Source organism: Myotis nattereri (assembly GCF_964212035.1).
Source record: "Myotis nattereri genome assembly, chromosome: 16".
NCBI lineage: Eukaryota > Metazoa > Chordata > Mammalia > Chiroptera > Vespertilionidae > Myotis > Myotis nattereri.
This window is the reverse complement of record NC_138091.1, coordinates 13,433,199-13,458,314: the sequence shown is the minus strand read 5'-3', so window position 1 is coordinate 13,458,314 and position 25,116 is coordinate 13,433,199. Positions and strand designations below refer to the sequence as shown.

The window sequence follows — 25,116 nt, the reverse complement described above, 5'->3', positions numbered from 1 at the left end:
CAGCCGTGGGCAAACTACCGCCGTGGGCCGGATCCGGCCCGTTTGAAATGAATAAAACTAAAACAAAAAAAGACCGTACCCTTTTATGTAATGATGTTTACTTTGAATTTGTATTAGTTCACACAAACACCCCATCCATGCTTTTGTTCCGGCCCTCCGGTCCAGTTTAAGAACCCATTGTGGCCCTCAAGTCAAAAAGTTTGCCCACCCCTGACCTAACACCATTTGCCAAACACTCACACGTGACCCCAGGTCCGGAAAAGCACCTTGAGGAAGAGGGGAAACCTGTGATTTATCTCATCTAGCTGAGTCAGACTTCTTTATAGAAAAAGCGCCTGTAAGGATCGCATCTCAGATTGATTTATACAGTGCTTTCTGCTCTATAAACATCAGTTTATCCTCATTCCTTTTGGCCCACTCAGCACAAAGGCAAAGTGTTTTTACGCTTTGTTTAGACCCTGTAGCTCCTCTCTGGTTTGCTCGCGAGGGAGATGGCCCTGGCCCAGCGAGGTCCGTCAGCTCGGGGACCTTCTGCCTGGCGCAGCCCTCGCAGTGTTAGCTTTTAGTAAATGGAGGACGGAAGCGACAACAAAGGGCCGTGCGCATGTCACGTCACGTCTTTTTAAAATGGTGTGAACATATGCCTCTAGGTTTAGTGAGGTGGCTGAAGGCCTCTGCTTGTTTTAGGAAAAGGTATCAAAAAAGTTCTTAAATATCTGGATGACTGTTTAAAGAGTCTTGTGCCATCTGTTTCCCTAGCAACAACCTAAGTTCTAAGATGACAAGATTACTTAATGTTAAATATAGTAAGTACTTTAGTTTTAGGTCTCCTATTACATTTTACTACTATATGTGCTCTGAAGAGTACATGAAATGCCTTTTGTAGTTAACTTGTGCTGTATATTTATGGCTTTTTAATGGAACTTGGATAGTATTTTAAATTAGTATAGACTTTTAGGGTGAGTGGGTTTTTGGTGTTGCGTTTATGACATAGTGATGGCTAGACCAGTGATTTATTTAAACGCTGACTCCTAGTACAGAAATATAACCCCATATTTTAACATTGCTCTGCAATGTTATAAAATATAAACTTCAAAATAATTTTCTTGAATTTTGTTTTATTGATATGCAAAACAATCCCTTTAAATTGGTTTAAAAAAATATCCCTCGATGTGCCTTTAACTTCTTTAACAATTTTTCTGTTAAATATGTAGTTTCTCTATACAACGAACTTTTTATTATTAAAAAATAAAAGCCTGCTTGGATTAATTTTAAAAAATCAAGTTGTCGGAGGTTATATATTATCATATAAAGATGTCTGCAATATGCGAAATAAAAAATACAAGCAGAGTCCTCGCCAGTTTTGCTCAGTGGATAGAGCATCAGCCTTCAGACTACAGGGTCTTGGGTTTGATTCCGGTCAAGGCCACGAACCCTGGTTTCAGGCTCCCCCTGGGCCCTGGTCGTGACTTGTGCAGGAAGCAACGAATCGATGTGTTTCTCTCCCATCAATGTTTCTCTTAGTCTTTCCCTCTCTCTTCACCCTCTCTAAAAGATAATTGGAAAAATAACCTCGGGTGAAGATTTAAAGAGAAAGAGAGAGAAATACAAGCAGAGCCCAGCCAGTGTGGCTCAGTGGTTGAGTGTCGACCTATGAACTAGGAGGTCATGGTTTAGTTCCTGGTCAGGGCACATGCCTAGGTTGTGGGCTTGATCCCCAATGGGTGTGCAGGAGGCAGCCGGTCAATGATTCTTTCTTGTCATTGAAGTTTCTATCTCTCTCTCCCTCTCCCTTCCTCTCTGAAATCAATAAAAATATATATTTTAAAAAATGCAAGCTGAATCTGCAGTATAATTCTGATTTTATAAAGGAAAAAAATCTAACAGAGCAAATAAACTAGAATGAAATACACTGAAATATTGAAAGTAAAGCTTATTGGTAGGTAAAGAATTATGGGTAATTTTCATTTTCTTCATCATGATTTTCTATGGTTTGTATTTTTATAATCATGGAAAGTATGTTATTTTTTGAAAGAATAAACACAACTTAAGCCTTTGCAATATAACTAAAGCATCTTAATGTGAAAAAATTAGATAATGTGGAAGGAAATAGTTCAAGCACAGGTACACAAATCATGTCAATGCAAAGTAAGACATGATTAATTACTAATGCTCTCTGTCAAATCAGTCAGGCAATGAGTTAACTGGGGATTTCTCAAGGGCAGAGCCATGTTGCAGTAACGTTGAAGAAGTAGTTTATGGTGGTGGTTACATGAGGTAATCCAGGCTAGAACCCTGGCTTTGCCCTCGTTAGCTGGTTGGCCTTGGATAAAGTCCCTTAGTTTCTCTAAACCTCAGTCTTCTCACTTGTTAAAAGATTTTTAAAAAGCTGATGACAAGCCCAGCCGGTGTGGTTCAGTAGTTGAGTGTCGACCTATGAACTAGGAGGTCATGGATCAATTCCCAGTCAGGGCACATGCCCAGGCTGCGGGCAATCCCCAGTGTAGGGTGTGCAGGAGGCAGCTGTTCAATGATTCTCTCTCATCATTGATTCCCTATCTCTCTCCCTGTCCCTCTCCTCTCTGTAAAACAAATTATATTATTTTTTTAAAAGCTGGTGACAAAACTTTATAGGGCTGCTCTTACCGTGGGCGTCAATGGGATAATGCACGTCAAATCCTCGGTAGGGGAATGGTCAGGACGTGTATATAGGTCGGGTTCTTAGTAACGCTCCATGGACGAGTGTCCGGCTCTACCGTTCAGAGACTGGAGGGGTCGGTGGGACTGGCCGGTCAGGGCCATCCCTGGCCAGGGGTTGGGATGTTAGGGCTCACAAGGACTTTCTCCGGGTGATGTGAAAGAAGCGGTCAAGTCAGTATCCACAGACCTGAATTCTCATTCCAGCAAAGCATTTAACCTGCCTTAGCCTCTATTACCTTAGTTACAGAATGGGGGTCATGGCCTTGGCTCTTTCCCTGCCTGTTCCTGGGGTGCGTTATAATAATAAAATGCATTCATTTATTTCTTAATTTAGTAAATGTTCTTCAACACCCTCCTTTATGCTAGATAACGCTCTCTGTGCTGGGGTGTGACAATGAGAAAAGCAGAGAGATTTCCTGGCCTGCAGAGTTTACTAGTAGAGGGCAGAGGGAGTGAGACAATAAACAGGAAATTGGTGAAATATAAGATGTTAAGTACTCATACATGTTATGGAGAAGAATGAAGCATGGACAAGAAATATTTTTTTAAGAAAATTTTTTTATTGATTTCAGAGAGGAAGGGAGAGGGAGAGAGAGATAGAAACATCAATGAGATAGAATAATTGATTGGCTGCCTCCTTCATGCCCTGCACTGGGGCTTGAGCCCACAACCCAGCCATGTGCCCTGACCAGGAATCAAATTTTGACCTCCTGGTTCATAGGTTGATGCTCAACCACTGAGCCACACTGGTGGGAGGAAGTGGGGTGTAATTTTAGATAGAGTGTCAGGGAAGGACTTACTGAAGAAGGCATTTGAGTCCATACATGTGTGAGGTAAGTAAGAAGCACACTGTGCTGGCATTTGGGAGAAAAGGATTCCGGGCAGAGGAGGCATCCAGAGCAGAGGCCCCGAGGCAGCGAATGTGTCAGACGCAGGGTGGCCCGAGCTGAGGGAGGGACCAGGGGAGCAGTGGGAGAGAGAGACAGCTGCCAGGTCTGTGCATGTAACCAGTCTGGCTTTGGCCCCAAGTGAGATGAGAGACCACTAAAGAGCTTTAAGCAGAGACTGGCCCATCTGATGTATATCCTAGAAGGATGCCCACTCCTCTGTTTGGAGTATAGTGAAGGGACCAGGGTGGAAGGAGGAGGACCGTTTGGGAGGATTTGGTAGTTACTGGATGAGAGCCAGTGCACAAGGATGGTGGCAGCGGAGACACTGACGTGAGAAAAACAATTTCACTTTGATCATGAAATTGCCCTTCAAATGTACCATGGTGGTGAAACAGTGCTGGAGGAACATGGATAAAAACGGAGGGTCGCAGGTGCGCCTGCTAGATACCGTTCTAGCTGGACGTCTGGAGTTCCATGTGGAGAAATGACTAAGACGCACAGGTGAGCCCGCCTGGGCATGGGCGCGGCTCGCAGGACTTGTTCACCGCAATGCAGACCCCGGGCCACACTTCTGTAGACGTCTCCTGTGTTTAGCTTCTTCAATATCAGCATGTTGGCTGACACTGGAACCCACTGTGCTCCTCCAGGTCTGGCTGGAAACAAAAGCCTGCTGCCATCTTGCCTAGAAGGCACTTGGAGCAGAGCTTGGCCAAGAAGGGATCAAAAGTGTGTGTGCCCTTCCCCAGGGAGTCCCCTCTTTCCTGGGGTGCTTACCTGTCCCGTGAGATAACTCAGTGCATCAAAAGACCATGTCTTGCTAACTGGCATGCTTTTCTCCTCCACAATCTTTTAGAAGCACCGAGAGCTCAATCCGCCCAAATCACAGGGTCTGCTTAATGTCAGGGGTGGATTGGAGAATCACTGCTTTGGAAGGAGGAGAAACAAGTCTTCCTAAGGAGAGCATTTCCCACGGGAAGGACTGTTCTCAAAAACATGTCCTTGGCAGCCCATTAATTATATTTCATTTTGACAGATCTCGTATATAGTTATATCTTTAGGGGGAAGGAGGTGTTGGGTGATTAATTGGTTGATAATGTATGTTAATGGGATGCTAATTGAATTTACAATTATTTCATATTTTAAGCACTGAATTTAACCCAGGACCAGAGAATTCGATATTCCAGCTTCTTGAAGGAACTTGTCTTTCTATCTGTCACCTTCCTATGTCTAGTGACACTTTCTCCTTGTTTACAAACTTGTTTTTCGAGAGAGAGAATCAGATGGTTCTTAGAGCTTCCAGGAAGTGTTGGTTCTGGCAATACATAAATATTTAATTGCCTGATTGAAAAAAACACGTATACCTTCGCCCTGTTTCTTAAGTTTGTTCTAAACAAGCCCTGTCAGGCTGGGAGCGATGCTGTTTGATTCCTTCCCTCTGGCTGGATAATTGGAGACAGCTCCTGCACCATCTGTGCGGAGTCTCCAGGAAGACACGAGATGCTCTGGTAGAGGGCCTGGCAACCTGAAGGTGCTGGGCGGGGGGCTTCATGATCCTGGAGGCTTCTGGGGAATTCTCTGAGGCCAGTGTTTCTGTTCCCCCTCAGAGAAAAGCCCAGCTGAGCGCTTTGACAGCAGTGTGACTCCTCTCTTGAAGCCCAGGAGTGGAAGGGGCCTCCACCCGGCCCCGGGATGGGAGTCACAGCCGTCATGCTCCCCTGCTCTTCTCGACAAGGAGGGCCAGTCTCCCCAGGGTCCGGTCCATGCAGGTTTCCTCCAGGCTGGAGTCCTGGGCCCTGGGACTGCCAAGGCGTTTTCTGTTTCTGGTCTCTTCCCAATGAAAACTGGGCCCACAGAGATGACAGAAAGCCTGGGCTTCGTTGTTTCACTGCCCTGGGTCTGTATACTGGCTCCACCTTAGAGGAGTTGTCCTTCTGAGCCGCAGTTTCCTCCTCTCTAAAATGGGATAATAGCACTAACCTTACAGTGATCTGAGGAGGGCCGAAATGAGATCATTAATGTTTGTAAAGACCTAACACCCCGCACATAGGAAGCGGCTCAGTGCCTGGTGGATGCTGTCCCCAGGACTGCCAGGTCATTCCCAGGTCACCTTCTGGTCCGGTGGGACCCCTGCCGCTGGTGGAACTACTGCTGTCATTTCCACATACGTGCACACTGCACCGCGGCTCGCACTTGGCACCCGTACTGCCATCTAAGGTTTGAACGCCCTTCCCTCTCTACCTGTCTCTCCCGTCAGCTGTCCTGGAGAAGCCTCTGGAAAAGAAGGCAGGGAGAAACTATGGCCCCCCGGGGCACAAGAAGCTGATCTACTTCATCGACGACATGAACATGCCGGAGGTGGATGCCTACGGGACGGTGCAGCCCCACACCCTCATCAGGCAGCACCTGGACTACGGCCACTGGTAGGAGCGCGCCGGGGGCCGGGCTGGGGGGAAGGAACCAAGGCAGGGCCGAGCCAGCTGCCTCCCCTGGAGCTGCACCCCGCCGTTTAGCTCTGCAGCCAGAGGAGAATCCCCGTGGCCGACTCCCTGCCTCACGGGGTTCTGCTTCCCGAGTGGGCTTTCAGACAGGGCATCACGACCCACGTGAGGAGAAGGTACGGAGCCCTCATCTCAGGAGAAAAGCCTACTTTGCCTTCAATCTTCTTCTCAAACGTTGCCTTCTCCAAACCCCCAAAGCAGAACTGACTCCTCCCCCCCGCCCCCCTCATCGCGGCCCCATAGCCCTGAGTAGGCACAATGGTCACACCTAACACACTGCCCAGGGCAGAGCGTCTACAGGTCTCAGCAGCCTTTGTCTCCTCAGAACAACTCAGGGCCCACGCTGCCTCTTGAAACAGCATAGTTTTTAATGGCAAAAGGGCTGAACTTGGCAGGAAAAAAACCCCACAAGTCAGTCATTTGACCATTTTTGGCTCATCTTCCTGCCTCACACATGAATCGGCTGCTGAGAACGAGTGGGCAGTGGGAAGAGGGATCCCAGAGAGAACGACAGTGTGATGGTAACCTGAGTTGCCTTTCATTCATTCCTGTCTCTGCTGGATGCCTGCCACAGCCAGCCACCCACAGCCTCCACGCCGGCATCTGCGCAGCTGAGCCACCCTGGAGAGCACCAGTCAGGCTTACGAGTTTTACTCTGGATTCAAAGTCACAAGTCTTAAGCGGAAGTAGAAAACTCCATATGAGTTTTCCAAAACTCCTGGAAACTCTTCCATACTGCCTCCCTATGCTTACATTTCCGCTCTCAGAAATGTCCATTTCATCCCTTCCCCCTCTCCTCAAGCTTCCCACCCACCCCCGCTGATGATCACACGCCATCTGCCTCTTGCTTACACATCTAGACAACTTACATGCATCCCTGCAGCCTTTCTCCCTCCTCCTGTCACATCTTCCCTGGGGCACAGCCGCCTACCAGCATCTTGATTCTACTTTTCCCACCTCCTGAAACCTCACATCATCAACTAGTCCCCTGTCTCCTTCATAATAACATGCATACATTTCTATTGTGTTAAAAAAAAAAAATCGTTCTCAATTTACTGCTCTCTCTCTCTCTCTCTCTCTCTCTCTCTCTCTCTCCCCCCACTTAATCAAATTTCTCTTCTCTGTCTTCACGCCCTCAACCTCCTACTCACTCCTCAGGCCATTATTATGAGTTTCTATTTCCTCCATTCTAATAAACCGTTCCTGCTCAGCGACTAACTGTATCTTTATGATGAAATCCATCTTTTTATTCTCTCGAGATGTGCTGGACCACTTTCCCTAGTTAGAAATGCTGACTGCCTTTGCCTCCTGGGGTGCCATGCACCCTGATCTTCCTCCTCCCCCTTAGTGCATCCTTGTGGTCTCTTTTCCCTATGTTGTTTCCGTAAGTACTGGATCATCAGCATTTTGTCCGAGGCTCATGTCTCTTCTCGGTCTCTACCAACCACCCAAACATGTGAACGATAGGGCACATCGTATCTCACCTTGACAAGGCACTCGCCTGCCCGGGCCCTCGCACAGCTCTCCCCTGTTTTCTGACTATTCCAGGTATGATCGGAACAAGCTGTCTCTAAAGGAGATCACGAATGTGCAGTATGTTTCCTGTATGAATCCTACTTCAGGCAGCTTCACCATCAACCCACGGCTTCAGGTATGGGAGGAGCTGGGGTTCTGGGACCCTAAACACTGCCTTAACCAGGGCTGATGTTACTTGATCTTCCCGCGTCCAGCCTTTAAAAGTGGTAAATCATGCAGGACGCTGACTTTCTAAGAAGAGAAACTCCTAGACCCAGAGTTATAAAGCTGTTTAGAACTGGACAGGGTCAGAGAATTCATCTAGTTTAACTCATTTTTCAGGCTAAGAAAATGTCAGGGAGATGAAATGGCTCTCCCATGGTCACGTGGATGCTCAGTATCAAACTCAGGTTTCCTGAGCCCCAGCTCAGTTCTCCTCCTGCTCCCCCAACTGATCCCCAACTCAGTTCTCCTCCTGCTTCCCCACTGAGCCCCATCTCAGTTCTCCTCCTACTTCCCCGCTGATCCCCAGCTCAATTCTCCTTCTGCTCCCCGACTCAGCCCCAGCTCAGTGCTCCTCCTGCTCCCCCATTGATCCCCAGCTCAGTTCTCCTCCTGCTCCCCCACTGATCCCCAGCTCAGTGCTCCTCCTGCTCCCCCATTGAGCCCCAGCTCAGTTCTCCTCCTGCTCCCCCACTGATCCCCAGCTCAGTGCTCCTCCTGCTCCCCCATTGATCCCCAGCTCAGTTCTCCTCCTGCTCCCCCACTGAACCCCAGCTCAGTGCTCCTCCTGCTCCCCCATTGATCCCCAGCTCAGTTCTCCTCCTGCTCCCCCACTGATCCCCAGCTCAGTGCTCCTCCTGCTCCCCCATTGATCCCCAGCTCAGTGCTCCTCCTGCTCCCCCATTGAGCCCCAGCTCAGTTCTCCTCCTGCTCCCCCACTGATCCCCAGCTCAGTGCTCCTCCTGCTCCCCCATTGATCCCCAGCTCAGTGCTCCTCCTGCTCCCCCATTGAGCCCCAGCTCAGTTCTCCTCCTGCTCCCTCACTGAGCCCCAGCTCAGTTCTCCTCCTGCTCCCCCACTGATCCCCAGCTCAGTGCTCCTCCTGCTCCCCCACTGATCCCCAGCTCAGTTCTCCTCCTGCTCCCCCACTGATCCCCAGCTCAGTGCTCCTCCTGCTCCCCCATTGAGCCCCAGCTCAGTTCTCCTCCTGCTCCCCCACTGATCCCCATCTCAGTTCTCCTCCTGCTCCCCCATTCAGTCCCAGCTCAGTTCTCCTCCTGCTCCCCCACTGATCCCCATCTCAGTTCTCCTCCTGCTCCCCCATTCAGTCCCAGCTCAGTTCTCCTCCTGCTCCCCCACTGATCCCCATCTCAGTTCTCCTCCTGCTCCCCCACTGATCCCCATCTCAGTTCTCCTCCTGCTCCCCCACTGATCCCCATCTCAGTTCTCCTCCTGCTCCCCCATTCAGTCCCAGCTCAGTTCTCCTCCTGCTCCCCCACTGATCCCCAGCTCAGTGCTCCTCCTGCTCCCCCACTGATCCCCAGCTCAGTGCTCCTCCTGCTCCCCCACTGAGCCCCAGCTCAGTTCTCCTCCTGCTCCCTCACTGAGCCCCAGCTCATTTCTCCTCCTGCTCCCCCACTGAGCCCCAGCTCAGTTCTCCTCCTGCTCCCCCACTGATCCCCAGCTCAGTTCTCCTCCTGCTCCCCCACTGATCCCCAGCTCAGTTCTCCTCCTGCTCCCCCACTGAGCCCCAGCTCAGTTCTCCTCCTGCTCCCCCACTGATCCCCAGCTCAGTTCTCCTCCTGCTCCCCCACTGATCCCCAGCTCAGTTCTCCTCCTGCTCCCCCACTGATCCCCAGCTCAGTTCTCCTCCTGCTCCCCCACTGATCCCCAGCTCAGTGCTCCTCCTGCTCCCCCATTGAGCCCCAGCTCAGTTCTCCTCCTGCTCCCCCACTGAGCCCCAGCTCAGTTCTCCTCCTGCTCCCCCATTGATCCCCAGCTCAGTGCTCCTCCTGCTCCCCCACTGATCCCCAGCTCAGTTCTCCTCCTGCTCCCCCATTGATCCCCAGCTCAGTGCTCCTCCTGCTCCCCCACTGATCCCCAGCTCAGTGCTCCTCCTGCTCCCCCACTGATCCCCAGCTCAGTTCTCCTCCTGCTCCCCCACTGATCCCCAGCTCAGTGCTCCTCCTGCTCCCCCATTGATCCCCAGCTCAGTGCTCCTCCTGCTCCCCCATTGAGCCCCAGCTCAGTTCTCCTCCTGCTCCCTCACTGAGCCCCAGCTCAGTTCTCCTCCTGCTCCCCCACTGATCCCCAGCTCAGTGCTCCTCCTGCTCCCCCACTGATCCCCAGCTCAGTTCTCCTCCTGCTCCCCCACTGATCCCCAGCTCAGTGCTCCTCCTGCTCCCCCATTGAGCCCCAGCTCAGTTCTCCTCCTGCTCCCCCACTGATCCCCATCTCAGTTCTCCTCCTGCTCCCCCATTCAGTCCCAGCTCAGTTCTCCTCCTGCTCCCCCACTGATCCCCATCTCAGTTCTCCTCCTGCTCCCCCATTCAGTCCCAGCTCAGTTCTCCTCCTGCTCCCCCACTGATCCCCATCTCAGTTCTCCTCCTGCTCCCCCACTGATCCCCATCTCAGTTCTCCTCCTGCTCCCCCACTGATCCCCATCTCAGTTCTCCTCCTGCTCCCCCATTCAGTCCCAGCTCAGTTCTCCTCCTGCTCCCCCACTGATCCCCAGCTCAGTGCTCCTCCTGCTCCCCCACTGAGCCCCAGCTCAGTTCTCCTCCTGCTCCCTCACTGAGCCCCAGCTCATTTCTCCTCCTGCTCCCCCACTGAGCCCCAGCTCAGTTCTCCTCCTGCTCCCCCACTGATCCCCAGCTCAGTTCTCCTCCTGCTCCCCCACTGATCCCCAGCTCAGTGCTCCTCCTGCTCCCCCACTGATCCCCAGCTCAGTTCTCCTCCTGCTCCCCCACTGATCCCCAGCTCAGTTCTCCTCCTGCTCCCCCACTGATCCCCAGCTCAGTTCTCCTCCTGCTCCCCCACTGATCCCCAGCTCAGTTCTCCTCCTGCTCCCCCACTGATCCCCAGCTCAGTTCTCCTCCTGCTCCCCCACTGATCCCCAGCTCAGTGCTCCTCCTGCTCCCCCATTGAGCCCCAGCTCAGTTCTCCTCCTGCTCCCCCACTGAGCCCCAGCTCAGTTCTCCTCCTGCTCCCCCATTGATCCCCAGCTCAGTGCTCCTCCTGCTCCCCCACTGATCCCCAGCTCAGTTCTCCTCCTGCTCCCCCATTGATCCCCAGCTCAGTGCTCCTCCTGCTCCCCCACTGATCCCCAGCTCAGTGCTCCTCCTGCTCCCCCACTGATCCCCAGCTCAGTTCTCCTCCTGCTCCCCCACTGATCCCCAGCTCAGTTCTCCTCCTGCTCCCCCACTGATCCCCAGCTCAGTGCTCCTCCTGCTCCCCCACTGATCCCCAGCTCAGTTCTCCTGCTCCCTCACTGAGCCCCAGCTCAGTTCTCCTCCTGCTCCCCCACTGAACCCCAGCTCAGTTCTCCTCCTGTCCCCCTCCCCCATACTGACATCTTTGACCCAAGCTCCAAAGCCCATTATCCCCCCAGTCATTTTAGGTCCAACCTAAATCTGGGTTTAATGTGAAAAATGTGGCCACAATATGGAATGCAAAGCCCTTAAATGAATTCTGTTTTGAGTAAATTCAGAAAGGCTGGCTTTATTCTGGGACGCCAGGTTTCTAACTCAGCCGCCTCCATGCCTCTTTCCTCACACAGCGTCACTTCAGTGTCTTTGTCCTCTCCTTCCCGGGAGCAGACGCCCTGTCCTCCATCTACAGCTCCATCCTGACTCAGCACCTGAGGCTTGGAAACTTCCCGGCATCACTGCAGAAATCCACCCCCCAGCTGATCAACCTGGCCCTTACCTTCCATCAGAAAGTCGCCACCACGTTCCTACCCACGGCAATCAAATTCCACTATATCTTCAATCTCCGAGACTTCGCCAACATTTTCCAGGTGAGTCCATCTGCTCCGAGACACCCCAGAAGGCTCAGTGATGGCTCGCTTTCTGGGTAAATTAGTAGCAAATGCCAAACTCTTGGCAAAGGCACAGTTCCCATGGAGTCAAGAACATAAACAGGCGAATAGAGTGCCATGGGCCCCGTGAGGAAGGGCTTCAAAAAATAGAGGTCTGTTTGCCAATCAGTTATTTCCCAGTAACAGATGCATTTCGGAGTTGGTTCCTTTGGGCTGGAGGAGGCTGAGCATCGTGGCGATAATGTTACACAATGATTTCAGCGTGTCTAGGGAGCAAAATGGCACAGAAGAAAGAAAGAGAAAACTATTTTCCAGGCCCTGGTGGTACATCCATTGTTCCTGGATGAAAAGGAATGTCCCCAACTATGCAGGGTAGCTCTGCCTCTTGAAGAAGCCATGTCGTAATATTCCTGAGATACCATCTGCCGGCCTCTGGGATGCCTCGGTTCTAATTATTCCAGCTTCTTTTCCAGGCCAGAGCCATTTCAGATCCCTTGAGCTGCTCATCTGAACGGTGAAGGCCTGTCTGTGCCTGTGGTTTCCAGCAGTGTGGCCCTTCACCATTAGAATGCGCTGCAGCAAACCCCGATCTGCGCTTCCCCTTGGTCATGGTGACGTCCACAATTCTCCCGTCCTGGATAAGAATCTGCACAAACTAATTTTCAGAGAGATCTCACCCCCAAGATAGCACTGGGCCATTACTGAGGGAAGAATGTCATTCACACCACACAGAGGCCACACCTGTAGGGAAATGTTAATGAGGCCAGGGAATGAAGCATGACCCTCCCTGAGTGAATTGGGGGGAGGGGTGCACAAGTATTTGGAATTAATTACCCAGCACACTACCTGTCAGACTCTGGGGAACCCAAGACCAGCAAAGGACTGGACCCTGAGAACACAGGGCTGCATGTTCCACCCAGGACTCCTGGTTGTAAAAAGCGGAAACCTACTACAACTTTGTTCAAATATACAAGAGCTATGCCCCAGAGAGGCTTATCCTGAAGGTGGAGTCACTGCTCCCACTGCAAGTCAAGTCTCTGAGAACATCTGTAAGCTGTTCAGGAGAGCACCCCTGGGTGGGACCATGTGTCTCCCGTTAGAGTGGGGACCAGAGACCTGCTGAGAGTGTATAGATTTGCTCAAGAGCACACAGCCAGCCAGAGACGAGGCTGGGATGAGAATCTGGTCTTCGGGTTCCTAGCCTGGACCCCTTCCCTGTGCTGCTCCTTGTGCCTCCAATGAGGAGAACAAGCATAAGAGGGTTAAGGCAGCAAGAAGTCTTTAGGTCCACAGTCCTCAGGCCTGGACAATGGCAACACGTGTGTGTACCCACTCTTATCTCCATTTATTGAGTATTAATTTAAAAATACTTTTTTTTTTATCACACAATCCCTCTCTTAAATCTCAACGCAACATGATGAGGTAGGGGTATTACCATCTGTATTTTCCAAGTTAAAAAAAAAAAGGTGTTAAAATAATTTTATAACATTTTCATTGCTCGCAATGGTGTGAGGTCTCTTTTAGCAGAAGCCCCCAGCCCTAGCTCCTGCCTGGACAGGTGCCTTGTCACCTGGACCACCTGAAATTTAATCCCTCTGGGATACACATTTTTATCCCAATTTAACAGAGACTCAGAGAAGTTACCAGCTAGCAGGTGACAGCGTGAATGGACGTGGCTGTAGAAATGTATAAAACGATGTTGGTGAGATTGGAAAGATAACTTGAGACTAGAGTGGCCCTCATAAAAAGTCTGACTTTAGTCTGTGATAATCGCTAGCATTTACTGAGCACAGTTCTAGGCCCTAATGATTTAATCCTCACAACCACCATGTAAGGTAAAATACTGATTATTTCCGATTTAGAAATGAGAAAACTGTGCCACAGACAAATCAGGTACCGTGAGCGTGAGCACAGAGCCGGTCGGCAGCAGCACTGATACCGGAAACTAGAATATTCAGCTCCACGTGCATGCTATCGGGCCACAGTGGCTTCCTGAGGAGGAAGGTTCTGTCCCAGCCTTGTTTTAGGGGCAACTGCTACCATGGTGAGGGAGAACGGGAGGGGAGATGCTGGAGTGGGGGTGAGTCTTTCTTCCCCTGGCCTGTTTCTTTGCCTGACTCGGGCAGCCTGGGTGCGGACCTCTGGGCTCTGTGTCCCAGCCAGGCCTCCCCGCAGCTGCCAGCTGTCAGCCACCTGCTGGGTGTGGGGAAATGCAGCCCCCACTGCAGCACTGGCCTCCTCCCCACCCCACCCTCCTCCACCGGAGACCTTCTAGCTCACAGCTTGCATCCCTCTTTGCCTGCCTGCTTGTCTAACGGCCTGATGGAAGCGCTCAAGGGAATAATTGAAGACTGCACTGCACAGAGAATCTGTTTTCCTCCATCCGGCTTGATCTGAGGCTCAATAATTCCGACCAGCTCTCCACTTCCTCCCTCTGTTCCACCCAGGACAGAATTCGATAGTGCCCTGAGAGGCGGGAATCATTAACCGTCCCCATCTCCGTGCTGCACGTGACTATCTAAGATGGTGCAAAGTTTGCACCGGCCGTGCCCATACTGGCTCAGCCCTTGCCAGTCAGCCTGAGTGCCTGGCAGTAGCAGGGCTTAGAAAGGTCCATGGCGCACCTCACTGCTTTTTGCTGGATTCCGTTTGCTGTTTTTTCTCTCTATAATTTTTGCATCTATGTTAATGGTTGTCCTATAATTTCTTTCGTCTACTATTCTAAGGTTATGAAGTCCTCATAGATTACATGGGGAAGTGCCCCCTCTTTTTTCCCCTCTGGGAGATTCTGTAGAGCATTGCATTGTGCCTTCCTTAAATGGCTGAAGAATTTACTGATGAGTCATCTGCAGTTTTCTTTGTGGAAGATTTTAAATCATAAATTTAGTTTCTTTAATACATATTAGACAATTCAGGTTTTCTGTCTTGATGTATCAGTTCTGGTAATATGTTGATGTCAACAATTTCTAATTGATTGGCATATAATTGTTTATATATCCTGTTATTATCTTTGAAATATGCGTTGTAGCTGACATGCCCTCCTTCTTATTCTGAATGTTGATTATGTATACCTTTTCTGTTTTCTCTTTTTACCTTCTATCAGCCTTACTAGGGAGTTATCAATTCTGCTAGTCTTTTCAAAGAGACTGAAAAGTTACCAATATTATGTTTTGTACTTTCTTAACTACCTCTATTTGATATCTGTTTTTATATTATTAATATTTAATCTTATAATCTCTTTCTTACTACTTACTTTGGGTTTGGAGTTTGTCTTTCTGTTTCTAACTTCTTGGCATGGCCACTGAGATCATTAATTGTCAGTCTTCCTAGTAGGCTGACCATTATTAAATGCACTGTATGTCAAAAATGGCTCTTGCTTTAAAGTCAACTTTGTATGATATCAGCATGGCTACTCCATGTTCTTTTAGTATCTTTATTCTATATTGTTTTCCAGCTTTTATTCCAGCTGTTTTGAATTTTTATATTTAAAATATATATTTCCCGTAGGCAACACACAGTTGGATTTTTAAAATCTAGTCTGATAATCTTTATCTTTTAATTAAAATGTTTAGTGCATTTATATTTGATGTTATTTTATATAATAATTATTTTACATAATAATTATACTATTTGTTTTTAATATGTTCTACATAGTGTATGTTTCCTTTTCTCTAATTTCTCATATTCTGTTGAGCTAATTATATTTTTTATTCTTTGTTTTCTCTTTCTCTTAGCATGCTGTACATCCTTTGACTATTCATCTAATGGGTACCAAGTGCATCACTTTATTCTTTTATCCTTTTTTAATTAGTACCTTTATCACATGCCATATGATGCAAGGATCTTAGAACAATTTACCTCCTTTCAACTTTTATGCCACTGATTTATTTTAATTCAGTATATACTGAACACCCATAATGCACTATTTCTGTCCTAGTAAGTCAACACTATTTAGATTTACTCACATATTACCCTTTCCATTGATCTTTATTCCTGCTGCATTTCTGGTTTTCCATTTAGAATCATTTTTGCTCTGCCTGAATAACTTCTTTAGTGTTTGCTTTAGTTTATATCTGCTAGCAAAGAACCTCTCAGTTTTTATTAGAGTTTAAATGCATTTATTTCATATTTTTAAAGAATTTTGGACAGTGATTTAGAATCTAGGTTGGCAGCTATTTTCCCCCAGCACTTTGAAGGTGGCATTTTGTTGTTTTCTGGTTTCCATCGAGAAATTATCTCCAAGTCTTACTGTACCTTTGAGAGTATCTGTATTTTTTCTCACTTGTCTGTTTTTAAAATTTTCTCTTTGTCTTTGATTTTCAAGAAAATCACAATTATGCTTAATGTGTCTGGGTGGTATTTTGATATTTATCCTGCTTAGTGTTTGCAGCATTTTTTAAATCAGGTTTGGTGTCCTTTTTTCAGTTTTAGAGAAGTTAGAGCTAACATCTCTTTATATATTATTTCTGCTTCTCTCTGTTCTATATCTGGTATTCCCATACATGTATATGACCTTTCCACTGTGTTTCATGTGCTTCTTATGCTTTTGTCTTTTTTTAATATTAATTTTAGAGAGAGGAAGGGATAGAGAGAAAGAGAAACATCCATGTGTGAGAGATACATAGATTGGCTGCTCCCCTACACGCCCCCAAACAAGCCCGCATCCTGGCATGTGCCCCACCTGGGAATAGAACCTGCCACCTTTCGGTGTACAGGATGACACTACAACCAATTGAGCCACACTGGCCAGGGCACTTCTGTTTTTTCTTTGTTAATTTTTTTTTCTGTTTGTTATTCAGTTGGATTATTTTGTGCTGTTCCCTTTTCTACTCACTAATTTTTTTTTCAGGTGTGTCATTCTTTATTAATCCCATTTGATAAGTTCTTAATCTCAGTAACTATAACTTGGGGGTCATTTTTAATTTGACAATTTCCATTTGGTTTATTTTTAAAGGTTTCAGTACTCTGCTGAAATTCTTTACCTGGTCATCTAATTTCTTAGTCATATTAATTGTAGTTTTGTTAAAGTTTGTGTCTGTTAATTCCAATGCCTAGATCTTTTGTGGGTCAGTTTTTTTCTTGGTTTTGATCATATCTCCTGGTATTCCCAGTTTGTTTGTTTGATTGCCAGACATTATGAATTTTAAAATGTGCGGGTAATTTGAGGGTTTAGATCAGTGGTTCTCAACCTTCTGGCCCTTTAAATACAGTTCCTCATGTTGTGACCCAACCATAAAATTATTTTCGTTGCTACTTCATAGCTGTAATATTGCTACTGCTATGAATCATAATGTAAATATCTGATATGCAGGATGGTCTTAGGCGACCCCTGTGAAAGGGTCGTTCGACTGCCAAATGGGTTACGAACCACAGGTTGGGAACCGCTGGTTTAGATGATGATGTTTTCCTTCAGAAATTACATACTTCTGCTTCTGGCCCGCAGTTGCCAGGGACTGAGGAGACTGAAATTGGGCTTAGTTCCTGTGAGGACTGAGTGATTTGTTCACTCACACTTCTAATGTATAACCACCTGACAGGGCCCATTGGGGTTTAGCTACAACCTCTGTCCTGGTAATCCCTGAACTCCAGTTTTCATCCTTCCTGCCCCATGAGATGAGAAAACATTGCTCAGCATCTCACCCTCTCACTTGTCACTGTCTTTCCAGTTTCTGATCCTATAAGGCACTGCTTGTGAATTGGCAAATGTCTGAAGAAGACAAATGGTACCAAGCATGGGGTTAATCTCACTTCCTTCTCTTCTCTCCAGGAGTTGAGCTCCGCAAGTCCTCGCTGACTTGATTACTCTCTGATGCTTCTAAAAAGATAGAGCTTTAAAAACAATTTTCCCATCTTTTGCAGTTGGTCTCAGTGGGTTGGTCTGTGATCAGCTATTCTGCCATTACCAAAAGCAGAAATATTAATGGAGGTTCTTGCGACCTTATAGTAATTGAAGGATTCAATATCAGTTCATTCATTCTTTCAACAAGCATTCCCTGAGAATCATATGTCAGGCACCAGGCGAGGTGCTAATAATACAGTGATTAAAACAAACCACATCTGAAAATAAATCTCTCAATTTCCCTGCCTTTAAGACACTCACCATGACCTGGAAGAAGCAAACCAGTACAAAGAAAAATAATTTTAGAAACTAATAATTCTCTTATAAATATTTAAAGGGTCATATGGGAGCACATCAGAGGGAATGGTGTTGGACAGGAAAGAAGAGACCATGAAAGACAACAAAGTTTATCAACTGATCTAGATCTTGAAATATGAGCAGAGCGAACAAAGGCATGAAGTCACAGAATGTATTCAGTCAGGGTCAGAAAATAATTTGAGTTTTGTGAAACCGGAAACTGGATTTGATGGGATGTGGTGATAAGAGGGATCATGAGTAATCAGACTGGTAGTCATATTAGAAGCAGACCTTTGTGCCATGCTGTGAAATCTGAGCATTATTCCTCTGGTACTGGGGAGCAATTAAACGGCCCCCTCTTTCTCTGACACAAGAAAGAAAGCAATGAAGGCGGACACAGGAGCAAATGAGTTTGAAGTTATAGGACTTACTGAAGTTGTTGAGGGACTCTATTCTCGGTGGTCTTTATTTTTCAATGAAAAAGAAAGCTGAGACATTGGCTAATAGTAGCAGAGATGTGCCAGAAATTTGAGATAAAATAATAAATATTTTAAACAATTCCTGTGTTACTGTGTTATATGGGAAGGTGAGCCTACTCAAGATAAACAAATGTGTTGGTGACTGCAGAAGTTAACTATACTCATCCCAGTCCTTCGTCACCATTCTGATTCCACATGAGCAATTGTCACTCAGAGTAGCTTTCAAAATGGCACTGAAGGAATTGAAACAGAGCAGAGCCCCCTTCCCGCAGCGTGGTGATTTGGAATGCAGTGTCTAAAATTCCAGGCTCCAAGGCCAGGCAAACCTGATTTCAAAACTTCTTGGTTTTGAACTAAGGCCATTTATCATGTGGCATTGGACATACTTCCTATCTCTGAACTGCAATTTCCAAATTATACGAAATGGATAATAAAAATGACTTTGTGGGATCATCATGATGGTTAAATGAGCTGTGTCTGGCAAAACATCGACTCCAGTACCTATCACAGAACTGGCTTCAATAAATAGTCGCTGTTGTCGTTGTAAGTTGTTATTCATGCCATATTTTTGTCTGTTCTCCTTAAAGGGCATTCTCTTCTCCTCGGTGGAGTGTGTAAAATCCGCACGGGACCTGGTAAAGCTCTATCTGCACGAATCAAATCGTGTTTACCGGGATAAGATGGTGGAGGAAAAGGACTTTGTTCTTTTTGATAAAATCCAGACAGAAGTGGTCAAGAAAATTTTTGATGTGAGTATTGCACTGTGAATTCTTTCTACATTTAAAAATAATGGTAGTTGTGCAGACTATCACCCAAATTATAAAAATACAGCCCATAAATTAGAGAAAATAAGAGATTAGTAAAAGAAAGAAAAGTCTATCATTATTTTGCAGAGATGAAAAGTGTTGAGGCAAGAAGAGACAAATTAAGCATAGGATCTGAGTGTTGAGAAGGTCTGTGGACATCCACTAATCCAAACCCTCCTTTAGTAGTTACTCCCCTCAGTGTCGTTTCCCAGATTAGTCATCCCAGTTCATGCACTAGCGTCCTCGGAAATGCACAATCTCAGCTTTCCCAGGGCAGCCATCTGGGAACTGGGGATGACTGGAAATTTAGAACAATTTTGAAATTTGGGACCTTTGGAACAATTATAAAAACTGGAAATTTATTCTAATCATGATTTAAAATTTATTTTCCTGTCTATTAATCCTAGGTTTACCTTCAAATCTTTGAAGACCATTTATCTTGCCCTTCCTAGGTATTCTCTTCTCCAAGCTAAATAGCCTCTGCTCTTTTAACCATTTCTGATATGGCTTGTTTTCAAACCCAGAGTAGTTGGCATCATCTTGATTATTCTCCCATCCATGTTCTCCTCTGAAATCGTGGTGCCTGACTCACCACACAGCCCAACTGTGTCTGACCAAAAGCAAGATCATCGTTCCCCTTTTCTTATCCTATCTAATAATAGACAAACATAGTAATTGACCGTACCTTTGCTACACCTCCCATTGGCTAATCAGTGAGATATGCAAATTAACCCAACCAAGACGGTGGCCGGCAGCCACGCAGCTGAAGCGAGCAGGAGGCTTGCTTGCTCCAGTGATGGAGGAAGCCAAGGTTCCCGCCTGCTGCAGCCCGGCTCTGAGCTCCAAAAGCAACAAAGTTTCAATTATAGAAGCTAAACAAACCCCAGATACCTGCTTTCAGCAGGCTATGGCCTCAGAGCTGGAGTGAGCAGGAGCCTGGCTCTCAGCTCCAGTGACAGCAACAATGTTTCAATTATAGAAGGTAAATAAATCCCAGAATAAAAAAGAAAAAGAAAAAAAAGAGAGGCTGGGAACTTCAGTTGCCAGCCAGCCTGAAAACGGCCCTCAGTCCCTCACCCAGACTAGCCAGGCACCCCAGTGGGGACCCCCCACCCTAAAGGGGGTGTGGCTAGCCTGAAAACAGCCATCAGCCCCTCATCCAGGCTGGCCAGGCACCCCAGTGGGGACCCCCACCCTGAAGGGGATGTGACCAGCTGCAAACAGCCATCAGCCACTCACCCAGGCTGTCCAGGCACCCCAGTGGGGACCCCCACCCTGAAGAGGTGTGACCAGCTGTAAACAGCCATCAGCCCCTCACCCAGGCTGGCCAGGCACCCCAGCGGGAACCCCACCCTGATCCGGGACACCCTTCAGGGCAAACCAGCTGGCCCCCACCCGTGCACCAGGCCGCTATCCTATATAATAAAAAGGTAATATGCAAACTGACCCTAATAGCAGAAAGACTGGGAATGACTGGTCACTATGACACACACTGACCACCAGGGGGCAGACAATCAATGCAGGAGCTGCCCTCTGGTGGTCAGTGCGCTCCCACATAGGGGAGCTCTACTCAGCCACAAGCCAGGCTGATGGCTGCCAGTACAGGAGTGGTGGTGGGAGCCTCTCCAGCCTCCTCAGCAGCACTAAGGATGTCTGACTACAGCTTAGGTCGGCTCCCCGCTGGCAAGTGGACATCCCCCGAGGGCTGCCGGGCTGCCAGAGGGATGTCTGATTGACAGCTTAGGCCCAATCCCCCGGAGAGCAGGCCTAAGCCAGCAGGTGGTCACCCCCCGAGGGGTTCCAGACTGCGACAGGCCGGGCTGAGGGACCACCCCCCCCCCAAGTGCACAAATTTTTGTTCACCGGGCCTCTAGTGTACTATAACTTTGATACTACGTTTTTCGAAATGTGTCCTGCTAAATAGTTTTACCACAATATACTTTCTAGAAAGAAGGAATCTATGATTTCTCAAGTTGAGAGAGTACTTCATATCATATTCCTTTCTTAGAAATTTGGTGTATTCAAGACATGAAAGCCCTGAACATCAGCAATGACCCTGATTCGTCTATGATCTCCAAACGCATTAGACCCTACAACTCTTTCCCTCCATAAAACCTATTAATAATTTTCAGAGTGAATGGTCCATAGAATATGCCTTGGAAAACACTGGTACATTAGCACCTCCTAAGATGACACTATATTTCTTAGTGTCAAAATTACCCCGCAACTAACACTGAGCCTTCTGTTGACCAAAGCCCCATGTTTCCCACACATACTGCTTGTTGTCCTCTCTTGAACTTAGAAAAAATCAAATCTTATATTCAAATGTACCATGTTGTTCCTGTGTTCACCTTGTTAGGTTCAGCTCTCCATGTTTTTTCCTGATAAGATCCTGGATCTCTCTCTGAAGATTTTACTGTCCACCCAGCCTATACAACAGCCTTTTGAATGTTTGGATGGTGTTTTAAGTAACTTAGCTCAGTCTGCTCTTTACTAGTCTGAACACTGAATTTCTCCAACTTTTCCCATCATTTTTATATGGCCTGATGTACAGCACTCTCACATCTCAGATACTCCTCTCTGAGTTTTGTAGAATTTGCCCATTTATGTCTTCATTGTTTGCTCTGCAAATGAGCCTTTCCTGTTTGCTTAAACTGGTCTAAGCTAGCACTTTAGTGTGACAACACTCAGTCTTTGAGATAGAGGTTTCTATGTGGGTCTGTATACTAAGGGCCCATCCTTTGGTCATAGACCCAGACATAATTAATACTGCCATTATATACATTTGTTGGTTGTTGTTTTGTTTTTGATGAGTGCACATTTTTATCTTTGCACAAACAGCATTTATAACTTCGTTTTCAAATAAATTTATCCCTTTTTTCATTGTAAGAATCTTTGTAAAAATAAGCACTAATTTCACATAGTCTTGCAAAGTACTGTGTCCATTATTATGAAGAAACACTGTCACAGCATAAACTAGGTAAAGAAATTTTGCTCTGTTACCTAACAATGGAATATTTGGAATCTGAACCATTTGGCTTGGCTGGAAATATAAGCACTTCATTCTTGATTTTATTACTGCAAAAGCAAAATTCTTGATCCTTTTCTCCTTTTAGGGATGAGAGATAGAATGACTCTATCTCCATACTATACCATTGGTAAGACGTCACCACACATTGCACCCTTCTATGCCAGCTTTCCTAGTGAGCATGCCCAAGGCCGATGCAGCTATCTGTGACTTGTGCAGCCATAAACAGCTCACGCTGCTGGGTGATAACATGTCTCACTTTTGGCCTTGTCCAGCTATTCTGATTTTATGAAACTTCTTTTTACAACCATCTTCTTGGTAAAATATGTGCATATGTTGAGGGATACCTGTACTGTATACTATTAGTGTTGGACCAAAATTAAAATTTCAAAGATATTCTTTTAAATCAGTGGTTTTCAACCTTTTTCACCTCACGGCACACATAAACTACTAAAATTCTGCCTCACACTAAAAAAATATTATATTTTTAGCCGATCTGACAAATAACAAATAGGTATACTTTTGATTCATTCACACCAGACGGCTATTGTTGTGTTGGCTATTGTCATTTTTTTATTTGACAATCAAAGGGAAAAGAGGCCAGGCCCCTGACTAAATAGTCGGGTGTTGCATGTTTTAAAATTCTTGTGGCGCAGCAGTTGCAAATTGCTGCTTTAGGTTCTGAGGTCCCCTGATGATGTATTTCTGGCCGTTGGGTCACTCTGGGTTCTAAGTGGAAAGCATTGTAAGTAGTGCCGTGCTCTGGGGGAAAAGGGGGAGGTTGTTTAAACAGAAACACGATTTTCTCTGTTTTGTTTCAAGTTGCTCTTTTTGCTTCTAATACTCCTTTTGATTCTAAAATAGGATGGCCAGTTAAATGAAATATCAGATAAACAACAAATAATTTTTTGGTATAAGTTACATGAGATTCTTGTATTTTTATTTACTGAGTCTGGCAAGCTTGGTTTAAATAGTCTAAAGTTTTAGTCATTAAATCCAACATTCGTTCTCTTAAACAATTTGTACAAAGTGCTATGATAAAGTGAGTCGTGGACTTAAAGTCAGACTAGTGCTGCCACTAACTAGCTTCATGACCTTACAAAGATACTTGACCTCTCTGGGCCTCTTTTTATTTATCTGTAAAAATGAAAAAGTTGGGTTAAATATCCCCTCAATTCTATGATTAAAGTGATTCTAAAATTTTCTATTCTCGCCCTGACCGGTTTGGCTCAGTGGATAGAGTGTCAGCCTGCGGACTCAAGGGTCCCAGGTTCGACTCCGGTCAAGGGCATGTACCTTGGTTGCGGGCACATCCCCAGTAGGGAGTGTGCAGGAGGCAGCTGATCGATGTTTCTCTCTCATCGATGTTTCTGACTATCTATCCCTCTCCCTTCCTCTCTGTAAAAAATCAATAAAATATATTAAAAAATAAAATAAAATAAAATAAAATTTTCTATTCTCAATATATTAGTAAACGTAAGGTACTGAAAATGAAAGGTGAGTGAGAGTAGAAGCAGTTGGTTATCATAAGCTTTTCCATGTAAAGCAGTGGTGTGTGGTAACTGGGGGTGGAACCTCTGAGAGGGCCTTGTAGAGGCCGTGGACATGAACAGGCCTCAGCAGGTTTCATGGTGTATTTACAAAGTAAGGCCCCAGGTCACAGGGAACTACATGCCTGCAGATATAAAGTTGAAGTAAACCCTTTGATTCATTTTTGTAAAAGCTGTGAATTCATGGCTTTATATTCTTTTTTCAAATGTTTTTAATTTTTCTATTACAGTTGCCACTCAGTATTATTTTATATTGTTGCAGGTGTGCAGCATAGTGATTCGACATTTATAAAATTTTATGAAGTGATCCCCCCAATAAGTCCAGTACCCACCTGGCAACATACATAGTTATTAGGATATTATTGACTGCATTCCCTAGGCTGTACTTTAATAATCCCATGATTATTTTGTAACTAATAATTTGTACTTCTTAATCCCTTCACCTTTTTCACCCAGCCCCCAACCCACATCCCTCCTGGCAACCAACACAATGTTCTCTGTATCTATGAGTCCCAACAACAATTGAAATGCCAGCCTGAAACACCTTTGCACCAAATCTTGGTGTTCTTATTAAAGAAAAGTTGCCAAATTTTCACCAAGGAAGTGATGCAGTCCTGTTTCTACCATAAAGCTTAAGCTTAAAGTTCTCTGATGTGTGGCCCTTGTGTGATGCGGTCTCACTGTGAAGAAACCTTTTTCACTGTGTGGGTTGAGTTTCCCTCTCTCCTCTATGCAGCCTGGCTCTGCTCACAGAACTGGAGGCGTATTTTATTCATCAAAGACTCTTTGTAGGCCGGGCTCTCCAGGTCTCACTTTCACTGTTCCTCTGCTGCATCGTCAGTGTAAATTGACTGCCATCAGGACTGATTCCCAACATATGAGCTCATTTTCAAACTGGGTAACTGTACTCCCACATCTGTTTCCACAAGTTTTCCTCAACCCGCGAGAATGGTTCTCCTGCATTACGTTATCCAAATGCCTGGCGTTTATTGGGACTGTCCGGCAAGCCAGAATAGTGCTTTCTGTGGCCCCAAAACTACCTTCAAAATATAATAGCTCTTTGATAGTTAACCCTTTCACTTCTCATTACCAGGCAACAGTCCTGGTTTTCCTAAGGATATTACTTTCCATTAGGTTTGATGAATCTAGTCCCACAGGCTTAAGTGTAAGGTACTATGTTCAAGGCTGACCCCAAGGTGCCCTTGTCCTGGGCAATGCTCCTGCTGGTGAACAGCAGGCTGGTTGACTCTCTTCCAGGTGGCTCTCCAGTCTGAACTTCAGGAGGAAAGAACGGCCGGTGGGGGCAATTGCTCGTGCTGGTATACATTTTACCTTTGTGTTAGAAAACCTGCTCTTTCTTTTTATATATATATCAAGATATCAGTTCAATCTGTAATTTATAAATTCATTAGTTCAAAGAACACATTATGAGACATACATTAGAATCTGAATTTTCATATCAAACTGCCTTA

At 46.3% G+C, this 25,116-nt stretch overlaps 1 protein-coding gene across 1 annotated transcript in view; it reads left to right on the top strand.

Annotated features, from left to right (window-relative positions):
* DNAH9 (dynein axonemal heavy chain 9) overlaps positions 1-25,116 on the top strand; it is a gene marked incomplete at its 5' end in the record, with an annotated part of 338,080 nt that overhangs the window by 174,403 nt on the left and 138,561 nt on the right. The window contains 4 exons of the mRNA XM_081109536.1: positions 5,845-6,010; positions 7,637-7,739; positions 11,385-11,624; positions 18,848-19,009. Coding sequence (XP_080965662.1) covers positions 5,845-6,010; positions 7,637-7,739; positions 11,385-11,624; positions 18,848-19,009 — 671 coding nt within the window. The remainder of the gene's footprint in view (positions 1-5,844; positions 6,011-7,636; positions 7,740-11,384; positions 11,625-18,847; positions 19,010-25,116) is intronic.